Source organism: Trachymyrmex cornetzi, unplaced genomic scaffold, assembly GCF_001594075.2.
Source record: "Trachymyrmex cornetzi isolate Tcor2-1 unplaced genomic scaffold, Tcor1.1 scaffold1096, whole genome shotgun sequence".
In the NCBI taxonomy this organism is placed as follows: domain Eukaryota; kingdom Metazoa; phylum Arthropoda; class Insecta; order Hymenoptera; family Formicidae; genus Trachymyrmex; species Trachymyrmex cornetzi.
The window spans coordinates 36,515-56,198 of record NW_017295649.1 but is presented as its reverse complement, the minus strand read 5'-3'; the positions used below and the strand labels follow the sequence as shown (position 1 = coordinate 56,198).

Here is a 19,684-nt window from a genome sequence, read left to right as displayed (position 1 = left end):
CTCTTTTCGTTTAAACCAATTCTGGGGGTGGGGGGTCTCTCGTTGACGTGGAATGCCCCATATATATATATGTATATATATATATATATAGAGAGAGAGAGAGAGAGAGAGAGAGAGAAATAAAATATTATGCAAAATATAGAATAATAATATTTAGAACAAGTTTGCAATTGTATTATAATATTTATTATAGAGCATATTGTTTGTAAACTAGAAGGTAGACAGTTACGTTAAAAATAAATTCTACATCAATGATGCATTACGTTAGTACACTTTCACTCTTGTATTAAATAGAGCATATTATCCGAAAAAAAACGTGAAATGCAGAGACCATAATTTCTCCTATTCAATACATCCTCCTCTTCAGTAGTTTACCATTCACTCTATAAGACAACAACGGATTGCAAGTTTAAAGTTATATTATTAGATACAACAATGCGGATAAAATATAATTTTAATTTACTTTTTATACAAATGGCAACGATACTACTTTTCGTAAATTTTGTCGCAGCCCATTTATTGGAAAAACTTACAGAAATGACTTTGACAGGTAAATATCATAAATAAATCGTGATTCGATTGTGTGTATTTTATATAATTATTATATGTATATGTAAATTTTAATTTGTTTTAATCATGATTATAAATTCACAAATTGTGAATAAAGAAGGGACCTCAAAACAGGAAAGAGCATCAGATATTTTGTCGATGGGACAATATTTTCAGTGAGTCAAATCTTCTATATATATCTATTTATAAGTAATTGGCATTAAATTTTTCAGGATAGATTTTTATTTCTAATTTTATATGCCATGTATTTTTACATATACATATGTATGAATTTTAATACATTTTGTATATGATATGTGTATTTTTTAAATATCTTTTGTTTCACCCGGCACATAAGTAGTTTGAACGGAATCTTATAAATTCTGACGCGAATTACAGATTGTTTAAAGTAAATTAAATATAAGACATAGCATTTGTATAAAATGACAAAAAAAATTGTAAATGTATTTTGATGACGTTCATCCCATGTAGAGATATATTTTCGGAACATTTGGCACCTCTTAAACTTGAATTTGGTTATGTCTGTGAGAATCCTATTGAATGGGAACAAAGATTTGAACGAAAAGATTTTGACAACAACCGTTTTAGCGGCAAGGTAATTATCTTATTTCATAATCATATACACAAACATATTATTTTTTTATATACGTACATCACAATTTACTTGTGAATGTTATTTTGTATTTTATGTACATTTTGTATTTTGTATTTTATATCTTACATCGTTTTGTAAATTAAAGCTATTAAGTAGCGTCTTGAATAACCATCAATTTATTAATATATCTGTTTAAATGTAATTTATTATTTATAATTCGTTGCATAATTTTTTTTAGGTGAAATGGGGTAACAAAAATGGAGAGTACGGCGAACAGTATTGGGACTTGAATCATTAACTTTAGTAACAACTAGTAATTATTCATAAACAAAAACAGTGACGATTTGTTTGTTTAAAGTAAAAATTCCTTGTTTGAAATAGTTTCTACAATTTATTCTAATAAAATAATTATTATGAAGAAAAAAATTTTTAAACAATTACACGAAAGATTAAACATTTTTAATTATAAATTGTAAATTATAAATGATTGGAAGTAAGCTATAGAAAGAAAAAGTTGATATGTGAAATAAGAAAATACTAGTTGGCAAAGCCGAGCATGAGCATCGGTGGTTCAGTGGTAGAATGCTCGCCTGCCACGCGGGCGGCCCGGGTTCGATTCCCGGCCGATGCAATATCGTTATTTTTGTCTTTGTCCATTCGAATATGAATCATTCGCGAGACAATAGAGAAATTGAGTAGTTGAGTCTCAAACGTAAATTTTCTATGTAATAATATTTTTATGTAATAAAAATTTAACAAAAAAATATTTTATGCATCGGCCGGGAATCGAACCCGGGCCGCCCGCGTGGCAGGCGAGCATTCTACCACTGAACCACCGATGCTTCTGTGAACTGGCTTATTCGTACAAACTCAATACATTACGTTCAAAATACATGATAATTAAAATTGAAAGTCGTATTTTGTTTTTTTTTTTAAATGAAGAAATCAATAAAACTGAACATCAATTTTACCATGATCCATATAATTTCGATGCCAGACAGTTATGGAGATTGTAGACAGACTAGCAGTTTTCCCGACATCCAGCTCGCATACAAGTGTGAAATGCCGTTTGACCTGCGCCCGTAGGGGTCGCGATTTGCTTTCAAAACGAATCGATGGTCTCTTAATTCGATTTCGCGAAATTATGTTGCAATTACTCAAGAATAAATCGCAGCTTGGCCAAGTTATGAGAGACGCGGCTTTCTCGTTGGTCGAAGTTAATTACGCGACAGGTGGAGTAAACGAGCTGGTCCTACAGGCGGTCGACAAGGCCAAAACCAAGATTCGAACCAGACAGGAGATGATCGGTGGGATTCGACTATGGATTTACGAGACCTTCCGCAGTGGCGCCGATCCCTTCAAATTTACGGGATTAGCCAGAGGCGGTCAACAAGTGATTATGTGCATTTACCATTATATGTATGCAGCATGCGCCATATGATGAAAAGTTGACCACAATTAACCGTTTTGCTTTTATCAATTAAGTAAACATTGTTGTCCGTCGGTGATGTGTTCCGCAAGCTTCTATACAAATATCTCGATACCTCGCAACAGGTGGCTAGATTGAAGATTAATTATGGAAAGGCGATAGATCTGCTGGTCGAATTGGCGTCATTGCAGCGCAAGTATCAGATCCTCGATCGAGTAATCAAGACAACGAGACGTCGTGTAAACGCTCTTCGCTACATTATTATACCTCGGTTAGAACGGACCCTCGCGTACATCGTCACCGAACTTGATGAGTACGAGCGAGAAGAATTTTATCGTCTTAAGAAGATACGAGAGCGGAAAACGAAGCGATTACGTGATCGACAGTCCTCTTACCATTTCATTCGGAGCACCAATGTCCTACTAGACGATACGGACGAGGATCTTCTCTTTTAATACGTAGGGTGTGTGTATTATAACAGAATTGTAATGATTCACGATTCGAGAGCACGCTTGAAGAAAATACAGCGGTACGAATGTCCACGACGATGCTATCTTTATATATTTTGTTCTGATAATTAATTTATTTCACTCTGTTCGAACTCAAGGAAGGTAGTCACCCTGCGATAAATGCCGAACCTCTGAACGAAGGAGGAAGCGCGAGAGAAGGCGAGAATATGAAAAAAGGGCACCAGAGCTGCGTAGGTCCAATTATACCAAGAAAATACAGCCCGTAAAGCCAGTCTTAAATTAACTATGCTGCCAAACATCGGGATATGAGAACGTGACTGCTGTTCTTTTCTCTCTCCTAATAATCTACTCTTGACAGATCTCTCTCGTAGGTGTAGCAACTACGTTGAAATAACGAAAAACCTCCTTTCGCACGAAAATTTCAACTTGCCCAAGCATTGTGTGCCTAATTTTCACATTATATTATATAAGCTCCAATTAATATATGTACTGATATTTTCCTTGTAAGAATGAGTTTCCTTGCTATTTGCAGCGTTTCTTCAACCCCTTAAATTTAGGAAGTAATCTCTCTCTCTCTCGATTTTTCTCTTTCGTAAATTAGATGCACATGTGTAAAAGATATATAAAAAATGATCCCGCGCCGCATACCAAACGTGGAATAATCAGAGTCGATTGGACTCGATCGCCAGACGAAGAAGGCGCAGTGGCGCATACGAAATACGAATGTGTGTGTGTGTGTGTGTGTGTGTATAGGAGCACGACGGGACGGAAATCCCTATTCCCTGCCGGTGCCATGCCGGTGCCAGTGGAGAGAGGAACCATGCAGCCAGAGGAGAGCAGAGGAGAGCAGAGGAGAGCCAGAAGGCCCTGTAAAGAAGCGAACAAGCGTAGGAAGGAAGGGAGGGATAAACAGACGTCACGTCACGTCACACTAGGGCGCAATCCGTGGGCGTCGGACGCGGGGCGTCCAGGGGCGTCGCGGCGGGCCGGTCGCGGTCGGGTCGAGCGAGCCGCGAGCGTTTACTGTGGTTTAGTCGCACGGAAAGTTTCAACGAGGGAGGATCGCGCGTTCAGCCTGGCTATTCTTAGGCGATTGATTCGCCGATTAATTAAATTCACAATGATCCGTCTGAAGGATCATTGTAGCACGCGTTATCGTCTTCCGTGATTGCCCGATTATGCGCTCGCCTTTATTGTGATCGATTCTATTTCTACATTCACATTTGAAATCGCACTTCCACGGTTGTTTAAACGCGCGCGTGTCGCGCGTCACTGATCGTGAATTGTTAATTAATCAGAGCTGTGTGCGCGCGTGCGTGCGTGCGTGCGTGCATGCGTGCGTGCGTGCGTGCGTACGCATGTTCCTCGTGAATGGTTTACAAACTGTTCCTTTTCTGAGAGAAGAAACAATATAAGATGTCTGCGTTTCACGTTATACATATGTAAAGTAAAGTTAATTATTTTTCAAATCTATATTTCTAAATTATTAAATTAAAGTGTATGTGTGTGTGTGTATGTGTATTTGTGTGTGTGAAATCTACGTACATTTCATCAAGTTCAATCTGCGTCGCAAAGGACAGAGTGCGATGTCAAGTTATCGTGTTGAGATCTCAGTTGTTGAAACTTGATTAAATTAAAAGCAAGACCGAATCTACATTGGAGAGAAGCACCAGTTGAAATTGATGATCTCATTTAATGCGCAAATAAGTTAATTGAACTATTCGTCAAGATTAAATTTGACGGTTCTTCAAATAAAGCTATGACAGGATTTTAATTACGACAAGAAAGTGAGTCCAGTTGAATAAACAATAAAGTTAAATCTTTGTTAATCTTTGTGAAAAAGCACATCTCTCTTAGTCAAATTTTGTATTTAATTAATTCTCGATGTTTTTCTATGTGCATTTTTAATATAGGTAATTTTTCTCAACATATTTCCGTATTAAATTTTCACGCTTTTACGAATTTTTTACTTACCAGAAATTTCAATTGAAATCAAGTTAATTGTAAAACTTGTTATTTATATACAAGGTGTATAAAAAGTCCTGGATCCCTTGAATAGCTTGAAAAGTAATTATTTTTGAGAAAAATATTTTATACAAAATATATAAGGTTGAAAATGATCTATTGACCTTATCAATTTGACCTTGGATAGTGCCACCAAGGTCAAGTCAAGGTCAAATTGATTTTTTTAAACGAAACACCCTATTTTTGATTCTAGAATCTAATAGCTGAGGTCGGGAGCTTTCCAAAACACTAATAAAGCCTCTTTTTAATCAATACTTTTGAAGTTATGAGAGTTGAAAGTTAAGGAACCGCCGCGGCATTAGCATTACCTAAGCTAAGATGATCGTATCCATTTTAATGATGCGAGGATGGGGTGGTCATAGGAGGTCTTACGCAAGCGACAAGACTTTTCAATCAATTTTTTTAGAAATAAAGACAATGGTATATCTAAATCAACTGTCATTCGTTTGAGCATTTGTCATTCCTTTAACCCAACTCGCCTTACCTACTATAATAGTTTTTAATTACTTTCTCGGCTAGGCCCCACCGGGATCTGGAACTTCGTCAAGTTATATCTCTGAATAGAAAACAGATTTTTAACTTATCACATGCAAAATTGATATCTCTAGAATAAGACAAGAACAAATAAACAAAGATATAGTAATAAAATGGATACGATCATCTTAGGTAATGTTAATGCCGCGGCGGTTCCGTAACTTTCAACTCTAATAACTTGAAAAGTACTGATTAAAAAGAGGCTTTATTATAGTGTTTTGGAAAGCTCCCGACCTCAGCTATTAGATTCTAGAATCAAAAATAGGATGTTTCGTTTAAAAAAATCGATTTGGCCTTGACTTGACCTTATCAATTTGACCTTGGTGGCACCATCCAAGGTCAAATTGATAAGGTCAATTAATAGATCATTTTCAACCCTACATCTTTTGTATAAAACATTTTTCTCAAAAATGATTACTTTTCAAGATATTTAAGGGGTCCGGGACTTTTTATACACCCTGTATATATATATATATATACACACACGTATATTTATTTGATCTCTCTTCTATTTCCATGTTACAGGAAATACATGTCCATTACGCTTTTTCTTCGAATTCCCGATTGAAACTCGAAGCCGCGTGATGCACGATCGACAGACATATCCCAAAAGTTGCAGCACTTCCAGCACGGCGAATGCCATGTACGATAGAAAAGGTGAAATAACGTTTACGACATAAGGAATATTTATTGGAAAAGGTTTTTCGCGGAAAATGCGTTGGATTTTGTTGCCGTTGTTGACGTTGATACGTGCAATATGGTGCGCGCACGGCGCCTGCGAGCCGATCAGAATCGAGATGTGTCGTGGCCTTGGCTACAATGTCACTGTCATGCCGAATCTAGTTGGTCACGAGATTCAAGGCGATGCCGATTTTACCTTACAAACGTTCAGCCCGCTTATTCAATACGGATGCAGGTAAATTAAATATGGATGCTCTTTCTTCACATATCGTTTATCGAAATAGTATATACGTTATAGAGGAAAGGCTCCTATTATGAGATACCGAGTTCATTTTGGGTAAATGCTAGAAGTCTATAAGCAGAATTTTAAAAAATAATAGGTCATTTTGAAGGGAATTTAATAAGCTTTAAGATAACATTACATAAAATTTAATTCAAATTCTATCTTTTTTTAAATTAAAGAAATGTAAAAAGTGAGCAAATCGCAAAGTCAAAAAATTGTGCTCCTAATATGAGATGCCTCGAGAAATCGATAGTAAAACGCAAAGTATATCAGTATTGCGATTAAAAAACTTTATTTAATGTTTCTAAAATACAAACAAACGTAGCCAGCGTGCGCCAAAAATGAGCACGCGATAGATTATACATAGAACTCGTTTTCAGGTAGTTAGAATCAAGCCTCGTAGATATAGGCGTTCGACGTTCATTCCGGTTGTCTTTTTTATTATTGTACAATAACATTTATACTATCTCATATTACGATTTCCACATCTTATGATTTTACGATCATCAAATCTAACTTCTGTAATTAAACAATTCAACATATCCCATATTTTTCTATTAGTATGACCTTACTCTATCACTACATGAAGAATTTATTGCCAAATATTTATTTATTAAATAGTAAACAAGGTTTAAATGCTCATCTCAATGAAACTTGAAGACATCCAAATTCTAAAATCTTTACAATGACTACAGGCATGATCTAATAATGAATTTTCTACTAAATAGTTTTCAATCCAAGAGCAATAAATTCATGGTGGAACCAATATAGATAGCGTTTATTAGTTTAGCAAAAATACGCCGCTATCTCATATTAGGCGCCTATCTCATAATAGGGGGCTTTTCTCTACTATTAGTAGTAGAAGCGTTTTCTTTATAACTGCAATCTTGTAGCAATCTTTGCTTTATAACAGATAATAATAATAATAATAATAATTTAACGAAATAATTTTTTTACGTATGCACACATTATCGGCCTTGGACATTATATATATTTACATTTATATTTAGGTATATCAGCTGATTTGACATTAGATAAATTTCTAATAAATAATAATATCTATTAAACAATACATGTTTGAAACTTTGAATAATAAATAATTTAAAAAGACAGAAGCAGAATGTTAAAAAATGTGATTTTTGCTGATCTCTAATTGTTAATAACTTGTTGCAGCGCGCAATTGCATCTGTTCTTGTGTTCGGTGTATGCTCCGATGTGTACCGAGAAGGTTCCCGCACCTATAGGTCCCTGTCGAGGTCTGTGCGAACAAGTGCGGGCACGCTGTTACCCAGTTCTTCAGGGATTCGGTTTTCCCTGGCCCGCCGCATTGAATTGTTCCAAGTTTCCACCGGAGAACAATCACCAGCACATGTGCATGGAAGGACCGGGCGAGCCAGGGCCGGCTAATCCTATTCAAGTATTTAGCGAATATACATGTTATAAAGATATATGTATATTAAAAATTGTTACTCGACTAAACATTACACGTACATGTATTATCATCCAGGCGGTAAGCACCAGCAACGGACCTTGGGGCTGTTCCTGGTACGCCAAGTCTGGATTATACATCTTCCTGAATCGCTCTGGAAGATGCGCCGCCGCTTGCGATGCCGATATCCTTTGGTCCCAGAAGGACAAGAGGCTTGCGGAGGCCTGGATGGCCGTATTTGTAACGGTATGCTTAGTCTCCGTCGCGATCGCTATCCTGACGTTATTGAAGCCACGCAAACGGCCTATACTGACCAGCCCCGCAGGTAAGAAAATCTTCCTCGCCAAGCGAAACCATTTCTTATTATTGCAACCGTTGCAGTCGTTTGATTGATTCTGATTCTGCGCACTGAGAGAAATGATTTTGTTATAGGAACAAATCAAGGGAAAGCAAATGTGATGTTTGTTAAAAAAACAATCGATTTGTTACGATTACAAACTAATTCGTCAATGTAACAAATAATAGTATCGCTAGCAAATAAGAGGCTCATGTATATATACAAGTCGTAGACGGTTGCAGGGTCTCAAATCGTAAGAAATTGGCTAATTCTAGTCAAGTATTCTCCCTATATTTGACTGTGCTTGGTCGGTTTCCTACGACTTAAGACTCCACGATCATCTACGAATTCTATGTGAACGAGCTAAAGTCTATCCAAAAGATGAGTTAGATTCTATATAGTTTGTTTCTGTTACTAATAATTGGTTGGTATAGCAGACTAGCAGCAATTACAACAACATAATTTGTTGTCACGTATTTACCGATCACCGGTTAAAGATACTGGTGGCTTGCTAAATTAACAAAATCTTTTCTCTCAATGCGAATACCGCGAATGTTTTGGCGTTTTTTCACGCCATTGTATTAAAATTCTTCAAAACATGGATAATATTTGCTTGCAGAGCGTGCGATAGTCTTTTTGACAATTTGTCATGCGGCAGTCGCAATTGGCTACGTGATTCGATTGGCTGCCGGCCGGCTAAACGTCGCCTGCACTCCTGCGATTCAGTTACATCCACAGGAACAAGCTGTCTTGGCCCAGCAACAGCAGCAACAGCAACAACAGTACCTAACGCAAGACGGCCTAGCTAATCCGTATTGCGCCATAGTTTTTCTGCTACTCTATTATTTTGGAAACGCAGCAATCGTTTGGTAAGTTTACACATTTCTTATTTTATGCATTATTTCAAGATGATTGATGAATGTAAACTACCGATTGGGTTGGGGGTAACAGCGATTATCGCTCCTTGCAATCTTTTTATTTATCATATACTTGGATATTAATTTACAAACAACGCAGAGGATGTTGGTATATGTAATGTTGGCTGATGCAATTTCGTTTTACTTGTTGAAAAAAGGTATTTCAACAAAAAGATATTTCCCTATCGCTATTGCTAGATTTTATAATTACGCACAGGTGCGAGAATCAAATGGTATTCTCGTAACATGTTTCAAAGTTGTCGGGTGTTGCAGAGCGGCTTGTTGCACTCGGCCAGCCTTGCTGCGACGAGACTGCATCGTCCGCCGAGGTAGGGATAACAATCTGGCAACAGTGTTGACTCCCCTCGTGCCGCTAACGAGCCTCTGACTCCCATCTCGTCCCATCCCATCTCATCCCGTTTATACTGAGAGGCTCATCTTAACGCGTCTAACGGGTGGTATACTTGAGCAAAAAATTATCCGTTCGCCCGTGTATTTGTTCCTATAATCCAATGTTTATACATACGTCATGTGTTGTATAAAAAGGACTCGAGAGAGTTTCATATCAATGTATGCTTTTGTAGAAAATGTACTTTTTAATACGATAAATATATTTTTTAATTACAAATTACAAAATTTGTAATTTTACGATTTGAAATTTCAATATTCGTGCTATGAAAAGAAAGCTTTGTAAAAGATTATTCTTCGATTCTTTATTATATTTATCAAATTTGTGCATACTTGATTTCAGAATTTTTAGATTTTTCACAATTTTTAAACTATACTTTCGCTGAAACTAATGCTGCCTGTGGTCTTGAGATTTTCATCTATGTATATTTTTCAGAATTAGTAAGTACTTTGCGTTCATAAATCTTTTAGTACTCGGATAAACGAGGATCACCCGGTATGTGAGATGGGTCGGAGAGGAACCTTGTTGCCAGATATGCATGGAGTCAATGGCATTCCATCTTAGAGAAAGCGAGTTGCTTGAGAAGGAAAAAGAAAGTGCGAGAAGAGCAGAACGAGAGAGAGAAAGAGAGCGAGAGAGAGACGGCAAGGTGGGAGATGGACAAAACGACGCTTCGGACAAAAATAAGATGATTCATATAGTATATGAATACCATTTGTGATTGTAATTGTGCAAACGAGTTTCGCAAAATCGATCGTCTTATAATATCTCGTGAATTTTCAAATTTATTTAAACATTCAACTATAAATATTGAAAATTTTTTTTCACGTATTTTTCAATCTTCATCGATTTCACATGTTATACTCATTGTCAGTTTACTATAATTTTGAAACGTACAATTCGTACAGTTTCGGACTCGGGACTTTGCATTGAAAAACTGCAAGTTTTAAATAAGAAATGAGTACGTCCCCCCCCCCCCCCCCCCCTATCGCGAAGATCCGACCCTGAACTCGGACTACTCGCTCGGACTACTCGGAGCCCGAATACTTTTGCGCGCCGTGCAGCGTGCTGTAGCGAACTCTATAGCGTATGGCCATAATTTACATCGAAAGAGCCGATAAACATCGCGCCCTCCGGACACGAAACCACGAAGCCACGAAGCCGTGCACCATGGACCCATAGGGTCCTCCTAGCCATGCATTGTCCTGTCTCGCCTCTCTCCTCTCGCTTTCCACCACCTCCCTTTTCACATTATTCCCGCAACATGTGTCAAGTTTACTGGCTTGAAAAGCAACGAGATTTTTAACGAGCTTTCTTTAAAAGAGAAATTATGACTCATTTGTGAAAATTCTCCAATTTGTAAGCTCCACATTAGAGCTTTTATTAGAGCTCCGAGCAAAAATTTATGCATTTGCGATAACAAAAACTTACTTGATAATCCTTAAATTTTCTGTTTATATCTATTTTCACAATAGTTGTGAGACTACATTGCTAATGGAATATTTTGTTAAAATTAAAAGTCATAATATATATAACACACACACATACATACAATTTCTTAAAATCAAAAATTGTCAAATTCAAATGACGATTCGATTCAGTTTCTCTCTCTCTCTCTCTCTCTCTCTCTCTCTCTCTCTATATATATATATAAATCTATTCTGTTCTGAAAGAATCGATAATCGGCGTTGCTACGCCATTGACAGAAAGGATCGTACAGCCCCATGGTGGTAGGTAGGTAATCCGGCAGTTTCGTGTTTCCGTTTCTCTCTTTTCTCTCCTTCCTTCGTTTTCTGTCCTTTCCTCTCCTCTGCCTCTGGAGTCCCTGCTCCAAGAGTTTGACGGCCGTCTCAAGAACGAGGGAAAAAGGACAAGTTGAAAGAAGGGCTCGAGGAAAGAGCTGATCCATCATCTCTCTCTCGGTGCCCACTACCCAATGGACCCAATCCCCGGCATTCCCCGGGCCTTAAGCTTAAGGACCCGGATCCGAGAATTTCTCGATAATTTATCCAAGATAAGAGCTCTACTGATGAGCTCTACGCGCCAGTAATGAGACTGATGAGTGAGGAACGCGGCCAGTACAGCGATGAGGAGCCATCGGGCCCCGATAACAAGTCTCCAGAGTTATCTCATCTCGCATTCGTCTATTTCGAGGAAGACGGAACTCGGAACGTCACTACGTCTTTTTATAAATTTTTTTTTATTGATACATTGACGTATCGTAAAGCATACTTTAGACGATCTATGATATAACTCAATGGCATATAATTCAATGTCAAATCAAAAGTCGAAAGTAGAATTTCATTTATCCTTTTACGTTTTTTAAATAAACTTTTTAGTTTTACTACACAGCATATGAAACTAATTGTAAGTAAAAGTAAAGTTAACACGTAAAATTAAACGCGAAAACTATGTATGTGTATATTATAACTGCGTTTCGACATAGACTTCCATCGTTTTCTTTCCGGGCAGTGTAGTTATTTGTTTTCGCACTTACATTTATATTTGTCTTGCAATTATTCTCAAATACAACTTACAATTAGTTGAATCCCATCGATTTTGCGAATGTAAATCACGCACGTAAACGAATTCTCTCATGCGAGTGAATTAGTTCATTAAGTAACATCAACTCTTCCGAATTCATGATCGTGAGAGAAGACCGAGTCGGAGAGGGTAAGAAAAAGACGGAGACGCGAAGCGGCCGAGGGAACGGGAAGAAACGCGCGCGCGCGATAGAGAGAGAGAGAGAGAGAGAGAGACATGGTGTATAGGGATCCCGCGGGGTATATAATCAGCGAGATGAGATGAGAGGGGCACTAGCTACCTCTTGTTTGTTTTGTTAGTTAGCGAGTCGTTAGGTAGTCTCTCCTCTCTGCCCTCCTCCCGCGACGGAGTCCGAGTTGCACGGAAACTGCGAGTGGTCGACCACCCAGCCGTGTAGCAGTCTACATCGTGGCAGCGAGGTTACCAAGAAAGAGAGAGAGAGAATTTCGTGCCACAACTAATCGGCCTTATTACGCATACTTTGACGACATCGAGCTCGTTACTCTTTATTAATCGTTCTTATACCTGCGCGTCGATCGTTACCGCTAGGCCGGAAACGTCCAGAAAAATCATCCCCTTTCTTCTCTCCCTTATTTTTATATATATTTATATACCTCTAGCCTTTTTTTTTTTATATATTAGTTCTCTCTAATTCTCTCTAACTGTTAACCTGTCCCTTTAGATATTTTTTTTCCTTTCTCTTTTTAAGTTTTTAAGTTTTTATCGACGTTCCATGAGTGCAACCGCGTCGCTCCATTCATCACCGCGCGACCGGAATTCGACGAGTGAGTTTTTGCTTTTCCAAACGCAATAAATTCGCGGAAGGGAATTAGCGAATCTGTCGAATATCCTCGCTCCACAATTATCAGAGATTCGACTCGGGCTGTACATACGTCTCGCGCGACGCGACTTCAATGGAGATGTCAAATTCAACCTTCTCGACTCTTCAACTGTTTCACTTGGCATCTCTCGATACGGCACGGTCGCAAAATATATTTATTAAAAAAGATAAATCGTTATTTTTGTTAACATTCTCCAATGTGTTGGGGCAAAGGTGCGAGAGGAGTCGAGAACTATACTTGTTGGTAGATTTGTGGATCTACCAATGTAGATGCGCGCCAAGAGACACGGTTACCGTTGTTCGCCGGATAAATACTACCAGATATAGTGGCGGCAAACACTCGAGAAGGTTGACTGCCTTACGAGACGATCGAGCCTAGGCTTTCGAAATTCGACGTCGTAGCTAATCGCTTCGAGATTCAATGTATTTATAAAAAGAAATTATTTTTTTTAAATATAAATATGAGATTTTTTTATTATTATACATCTCAAATTCTCTAGATATATTATCTGTCGCAAATTGTCTTATTTCGATTTCAAATGACAAGATTACGTTTGCGCATAATGAGAGTGATTTCGCGCTCGCGCGTCGTAAATATCCGCGCGAAGAATCGCTTCGATGAGAGCAACGACTCGCTGAGAACCGTTTCGGAGCCTGGAACTGCCTGGAACGAACAATGGTCCAGCGGCATGCGTGTTGATCTCGCGCGCGCGCGAGAGAGAGAGAGGGGGGGAGAGAGAGGGAGAGAGAGAGAGAACGTGCCTTTCTTCGTCCTCGCAGCCTCGCACTCTTCACAACTCACCGCAGCGCGCAGCGTCCAGCAGCGTCGTGCATGGTCGTGCACCGCACGCACGTGCAACGTGCAACTGCACAGTGCAGCGCGCGGGCCACGTCGCATGATCACACTATCACACAGATCACCCTGCCTATAATCCGTTCTCCTCGGCAACCAGTTATGCTCGCCGAGAGAGCACGAGAGAGCAGCCAAGAGGTTGTCCGTTGCGGTGAAAAGCCGACTAATTAATCACGCGAGTCTCTCTCTCTCTCTCTCTCTCTCTTCGACAAGATCGAAAAGCAGCGCGAACAGGTCAAACGAGGCGCAAACACTTACTCGGCTCGGCCGCCTCGCGCGTCACTCCATCTCATTCTCGTGCTGTGCGTGCTCCTAGTCCTACCTTCTACCTTTTACCCGCCTATAGTCCCTATAGCGGCCCTCTCGACTCTTTCCTTCCTTTCTTCCTTCCTTCCTTCCTCTTTTATTTATTCGAGTTGCAAACTCGCAGGGCCGTACAATCGATTTGAAGAAGCTTTCGGAACGTGATTGACAATTCCACGTCCATCGACAAACTTTGCAGTCTCTGCAATTTTTGCATACTTGCAAATTTTACGTGCTTAATTTTATTGATTTTAATTGTCAAAATCGTAGAATCTAATCTATTATGTATAAATGGAATTATTGTGTTGCGAGTAACGTGTGTAGAATTCCTATTTGATGTTGTACTCGATACGATTTGGACCGGTCGCAGGTGGGTCGTGATATGCGCGTGGTGGTGCATAATGGCCAGAAAATGGACGAGAACGGCTGGCAACTACAAGGAGGATAGTTTCGGACTGCAGCAGGGATTCTCAACCGTAGCCACCGTCGCGGCCTGGAGCCTCCCCGCTGCGCACACTATCGCCGTACTGGTCACGAGGGATGTCGACGCCGACGAGTTGACTGGTAAGTTCCACTACCCAGTCCTGTTAGACATCTACTTAAATTGGACATCTCCAGGAGGAATTTTACCAAATCGACCCAACGCAACGCAACGAATAGATTTTCCTCTCCAACGTCTTTATTCGCGCTCATCGCGGACGACATTAAGACGTTGACTTTTGGAACGTACTTTTAACTGCAGCCTACTGCTTGGAGTGTTTGGCTGGGCCAAGCAATGGCGCACGATATTAAATGTTAAAACTCGCGTTGGTCAACCTCTAAGAAGAATGCCCGGAGTGGTTTTACGGCCACGCCTCGTTATACCGTTTGTTTTATGAGGTTGCGCCATTGGCGTAGTTAGAAGTTGGAGATCCTCGGATTTATTCGGGATTCTCGGGATCCTTATAGTCTTCAATCATTGTTTTTTTTTTACCCTATCCTTACTCATCTCTCTATTCCTATCTTTATTTGTCCTTGCCATCTAGTCCCTCCATCGATCTTAATTTGAGTGGTCCAGTTGAGAAGGCTATTTTATGCTAATACGCACCGCACCGCCGCGCCACGCCACGCTGCGCTCTCTCGTATTTACGTTCTCGATAAGTTATGCTCGAGAGCGACCAGCCGAGATTAGCATCTTCGAATTAAACGACCGGTTCGGAGCGTAGCGACACAACCTTCGATTATTCATACCATTAATCATTATATTTACCCTTGAATGTGTAAATACGGATAATACAAATAAGTACAACACGTTATACGTGAATAATTAACTTTATACTGAAAAATATTAGGAAATATATTATCTTTAAACCTATTTATTTTTTCGTAGTCGATTTACGCTCGATATTTCCCTTTGTGCTTTGTTTCGAGTCTCCGATCATGGGCAGTAGAGAAAAAAATGAAATTAGGTCGATCCAGTTAATTCGTGGATCGCGGAAGGAATGTCAGCGATGCGCTCCACCATATGTCAGTATATGTCGGGATCTACAGCCGCATTCTCCCTCGCGAAATAAAAATTTTCCCAAAAGCCAATATGAGCCGACACTGGATATTGGTGTGTAATAATAATAATAATTTATCAAAATTAAACAAAATTTAGACGTTTCGACCTATGGTCAAGGTCCTCCTCAGTACACAATAAATTAATCAAAATTAATCAATATACATAAAAAAAACCAGGAAAAAACGCAACGCAATAAAGTATATATATATATATATATATAACGTAGTAGAAATGTCCTGTCTGAAGTCATCATCATATTCATTAAAGTGTCAGATTTATTGAAATATAATTGAATAAAAATAAGTGTCATAAAAATAAGTTTTTTTGAAAAAATATAAAAATATATATAAAACACTCACATGAATATAAGATATGAATAAGCGTTGTTAAACTTGAATAATCCATTAAATTGATCGATTTACTGTTTACATAAAATATGTAATAATTAGTTAAAGAATTAGATAAGCAAGCAAAAAATAATAATTAAATTAAGCTTACACGAATCAATAATATGAGACAACACACACACAACCTATAAGTTACAGTGTTAACAAGGAATGAACCAAATTGAAGGAGAAACAGAATTCGTGGCGCTGCGACCCAATGACAAGTGAAAATAATAACTGAATTTTTAAAATTAAATACATAAAATAAACTTTATTAAGTGTCGAAGCATTATGTGTCAGTAAATAAATTAATGTATAATGGATCAAGAGATTGAGTATCGTTCTGTAGATTCAATCCTTGTTTTTGTTCCTTTATATGTATCATTTCTGATATCACCCTTTTGTTCCATATTTTTTCTCTGTCCAATATATGTTTAGAATCCCAATCAAACCCATGAGGATATTCGATACGATGATGTGTAATTACGGAATGTAAAAATTTTCCCATCACATGAGAAGTATAGGACCAAAATTCTTCACGCTCTCGCGTTCTCTATATTTATAAAAAAAGAAAAAACTTACATTGCGAATTATTAAATCGAAGAATGCGCTTGAAAAAATTATTTAAAGGAATGCTGGATCGACGGCCGAACTTGATCGAAGTCGATAGTACAGACTTTTTAAAATTTCAAATTCGATAATAGTGACATCTTTCATTCATTTCTTATACTTATTACATATCGTTGTGTCTCGCTCAAATGCATTCATCTGTCCTTATCTAACATATTGCAACGCCATCTCTTAGAAAGAGATCAATTAAAATACTGCTCGGTTTCATGGCTTCACATCAATTTTATTCGTAGCATACGAACGAAATTTTTGGCGACTCTTTTCTCTTATACTAAAGTTCCTAGCTCATTTCTACAAGCATAGTATTGTTCTTCGAGGTTTTCTGTAGGCTGCTGGTTACTTATTTTAAACGGGTAAAATCTGAAACTCTTATATGCAGCACATATTGTGACGAGTTGACTGCAGAAGCCGGTGACAAAACAATAATTTTTAATTTTCTTTCATTTTTCGTATTAAATTGTAGCTGGCAGCCAGTGTTATTGTCAATACTTTAATTGTGGAGAAGGACTTTTCAATCCGTAAGTGCAATTAAGAGAAACGAGTCGAGGAAAATTAATTATACTTTATTGGTAAATTGGTAAAACAGGACACTATTAAATAACGAAACATTCCGCAATTGCAATTTTAAATCAAAGCTATATGTTCTAACATCTGATTCTTTTCTTCGTTCGGCAATATCATACTTCGTATGTATATCAGTAGTATTATACATATACATAATCCTAGACAGCACACAATATTTACAAAATATTTAGAAATATTTATAAGATTTATTTTAAATATTTTGTAAATATTTTTGTGGTTTTAGATTGCACAGATCATAAATATTTATTATAAATATTATGAAATACTTATTAGAATAGTTTTAGTAAATGCTAAATAAAAATACTTAATGAGATATTATAAGCCAAATAAAAAATACTTAATAGAAATATTTATTTATATTTATCATAAATATTGCATAAAATATTTAGTCTATATTTTAATAATATTTCGAATAAAGCTTTATATAAAATATGTATAAAATATCTATGTAACATTTCAAAAAATGAATATTAATAAATATTTATCACATAAATATTCTGTGCTGTCTGGGATATAGATACTTTATTGGTAAAGAAACTTTCGCAGCGAGTTCGCAAAGATATTAATTTTCATTTATCTGTTGCAGCGAGTTGTTTCGTCGGTCAGCAGAACGCGCATTCTCTTCTGGTATTAGTGCTGGCGCCGCAATTCGTCTATCTGTCGTTTGGCGCAACGTTCCTTTTAATCGGTTTGGCAACATTGGCGTTACCGCGGCGGCCGACGGTGACACCGACATCGACGTCGATGTCGACGTCGTCGTCTTCGTCGACGGCGGCGGCGGCAGCGGCAGCGGCAGTTTTTACGGCGCTAACGGCGTCCCACGCGAATCCATTGCGTTCACAGCGTGAAATCTCCGGCGTGAAATCATCCCCAGCAGAAATTCACCGACGACAAAAGCAGCTATTGACTCGCGTCGGCATATTCGGTTGCCTCTACGCCATCCTGATCATTTGCCTCGCCAGCACGACTTTCTATGAATGGTGGGGAAGAGAAACGTGGCTCCGAGCACCGGAACCGTCAACGGCACCTCGCGTACCTGTTCGTCCTCTGTTGCAAGTTTTCATCCTACGATTAGTAGTGACCCTCGGTGCCGGCGTGATGGCTGCCGCGTGGATCTGGTGGCCGGAAGTAACAAACGTTTGCCGTAAACTGCCGCACTGCAAACAACCTCCGCATAAATGCCATCCCGTCCCCCTTGTACACACCTGTTACAACGCTGCCAATCCTATACCTCATCAGATTCACCATCTCGCTCATCTAACGCCGCAGCAGCATCCTCTATTGCATCAGCATGCAACGTTAACCAATTCGCAAATGCCACATAGGAACCATAAGAATAAGAAGCATCGGAAACACCGGAAACACTATCATTCCGGTAGCGAAACGCAAGTTTGAACTTTGAACGAACGTTAACACGTTAGCTGTTTGTTGTTTTGTGCCTTACGTCGCGTCGCGTCGCGTTGCATCCAACTGGATATGACACATTGCACATTAAGCGATATTTCTAAACTGATCTCTTACTTAAGATCAGTTCAAGTCTTGTATTAGGTACTTATTGTTAGTCTTAAAACTCCATCCAGAGTCAGCGACATACAATAACATTTGTAGATATTTGTAATCGAAACGATCTTACAATGTGTGTAAGCTCGAACTGCCAGAATCGGGAATACTGCCCATTAGAAACGAATTACACTACAAAATATGTAATATACTTTTGTATTTGTCTGTCAAATTTTCTCATGTATACACATAAAATGATTTATTTCAAGTTATTTAGCATCTTAATGACACGTCGATTCGATCCTTGTTAATTAACGAATCTCTTTTTTTTTCTTCCCATAATTGTAATAATTAGACTGCGGAACTTTATGCAAAATACTTAACTGAATATTAACTATTGGACAGTTTTAGCAGTCAATCGAACAGTTGTTCGTTAAAGAGTTATTAAAAGGTGAAGTAAAAAGATTGAGATTGCCATCTGTAAATTTACAAAATTGCAAAATATGCATTTTATGCAAAACATTCAGTTAAGTATTTTGCATAAACTTCCGCAGTCTAGTAATCAGGGTTGGATAGTGCCAAGTTAAAAAGCTAAAAGTTAAGTTAAAAAGTTGAAAAGTTAAATAATTTTAACTTAACTTAGTTACATTTTAGACTCTGAACTTTTTAACTTTATTTAGTTACATTTTGTTCTTGTGTCGAAAGGGATAGATTAGTATCCACTTCGTCGTTCCGTATATATATATATAGTTTATTAAGTTATAACACATAAACGATATGTACAGTTGATATGTATGTCGCTTACTAATCAAGAATGTTT

General features: G+C 38.1%; 3 protein-coding genes and 2 non-coding genes across 6 annotated transcripts; 4 read left to right on the top strand and 1 right to left on the bottom strand.

Moving 5' to 3' along the window:
• Nucleotides 1–139: 139 nt before the first annotated feature.
• LOC108761912 (uncharacterized) lies at nt 140–1,479 on the top strand. Its single transcript, XM_018508693.1, has 4 exons — nt 140–550; nt 668–725; nt 1,042–1,165; nt 1,404–1,479. The coding sequence occupies exons 1-4, from the start codon at nt 436–438 to the stop codon at nt 1,461–1,463; spliced, it is 357 nt and encodes a 118-aa protein (XP_018364195.1). The 5' UTR covers nt 140–435; the 3' UTR covers nt 1,464–1,479.
• Nucleotides 1,480–1,725: 246 nt separating this feature from the next.
• On the top strand, nt 1,726–1,796 carry TRNAG-GCC (transfer RNA glycine (anticodon GCC)). The gene has a single exon. It is a non-coding gene; the product is annotated as a tRNA-Gly (tRNA).
• Nucleotides 1,797–1,936: 140 nt separating this feature from the next.
• Nucleotides 1,937–2,007, bottom strand: TRNAG-GCC (transfer RNA glycine (anticodon GCC)). The gene has a single exon. It is a non-coding gene; the product is annotated as a tRNA-Gly (tRNA).
• A 138-nt stretch (nt 2,008–2,145) lies between these two features.
• On the top strand, nt 2,146–3,491 carry LOC108761847 (V-type proton ATPase subunit D). 2 transcript variants are annotated; one of them, XM_018508610.1, is made up of 3 exons: nt 2,146–2,558; nt 2,720–3,123; nt 3,206–3,491. In XM_018508610.1, the coding sequence occupies exons 1-2, from the start codon at nt 2,169–2,171 to the stop codon at nt 3,047–3,049; spliced, it is 720 nt and encodes a 239-aa protein (XP_018364112.1). In that variant the 5' UTR covers nt 2,146–2,168; the 3' UTR covers nt 3,050–3,123; nt 3,206–3,491. The 2 variants fall into 2 exon arrangements, with proteins under 2 accessions (XP_018364112.1, XP_018364104.1); XM_018508602.1 differs by having other exon boundaries at nt 3,202–3,491.
• Nucleotides 3,492–4,543: 1,052 nt separating this feature from the next.
• LOC108761922 (frizzled-4) lies at nt 4,544–19,194 on the top strand. Its single transcript, XM_018508705.1, has 7 exons — nt 4,544–4,851; nt 6,149–6,539; nt 7,761–8,004; nt 8,095–8,341; nt 8,973–9,222; nt 14,591–14,784; nt 17,951–19,194. Exons 2-7 carry the CDS (start codon nt 6,337–6,339, stop codon nt 18,757–18,759), a joined length of 1,947 nt encoding a protein of 648 aa, XP_018364207.1. The 5' UTR covers nt 4,544–4,851; nt 6,149–6,336; the 3' UTR covers nt 18,760–19,194.
• Nucleotides 19,195–19,684: the final 490 nt, after the last annotated feature.

Excerpts from the sequence above, each read along its gene's own strand:
- LOC108761912 (XM_018508693.1), top strand. The coding sequence starts at position 436 with ATGCGGATAAAATATAATTTTAATTTACTTTTTATACAAATGGCAACG. Across the intron at positions 551-667 it reads TACAGAAATGACTTTGACAG|AAGGGACCTCAAAACAGGAA; the intron begins GTAAATATCATA and ends TTGTGAATAAAG. Across the intron at positions 726-1,041 it reads TCGATGGGACAATATTTTCA|AGATATATTTTCGGAACATT; the intron begins GTGAGTCAAATC and ends CATCCCATGTAG.
- LOC108761847 (XM_018508610.1), top strand. The coding sequence starts at position 2,169 with ATGGAGATTGTAGACAGACTAGCAGTTTTCCCGACATCCAGCTCGCAT. Across the intron at positions 2,559-2,719 it reads TAGCCAGAGGCGGTCAACAA|GTGGCTAGATTGAAGATTAA; the intron begins GTGATTATGTGC and ends ACCTCGCAACAG.
- LOC108761922 (XM_018508705.1), top strand. The coding sequence starts at position 6,337 with ATGCGTTGGATTTTGTTGCCGTTGTTGACGTTGATACGTGCAATATGG. Across the intron at positions 8,005-8,094 it reads GGCCGGCTAATCCTATTCAA|GCGGTAAGCACCAGCAACGG; the intron begins GTATTTAGCGAA and ends ATTATCATCCAG. Across the intron at positions 8,342-8,972 it reads TATACTGACCAGCCCCGCAG|AGCGTGCGATAGTCTTTTTG; the intron begins GTAAGAAAATCT and ends ATTTGCTTGCAG.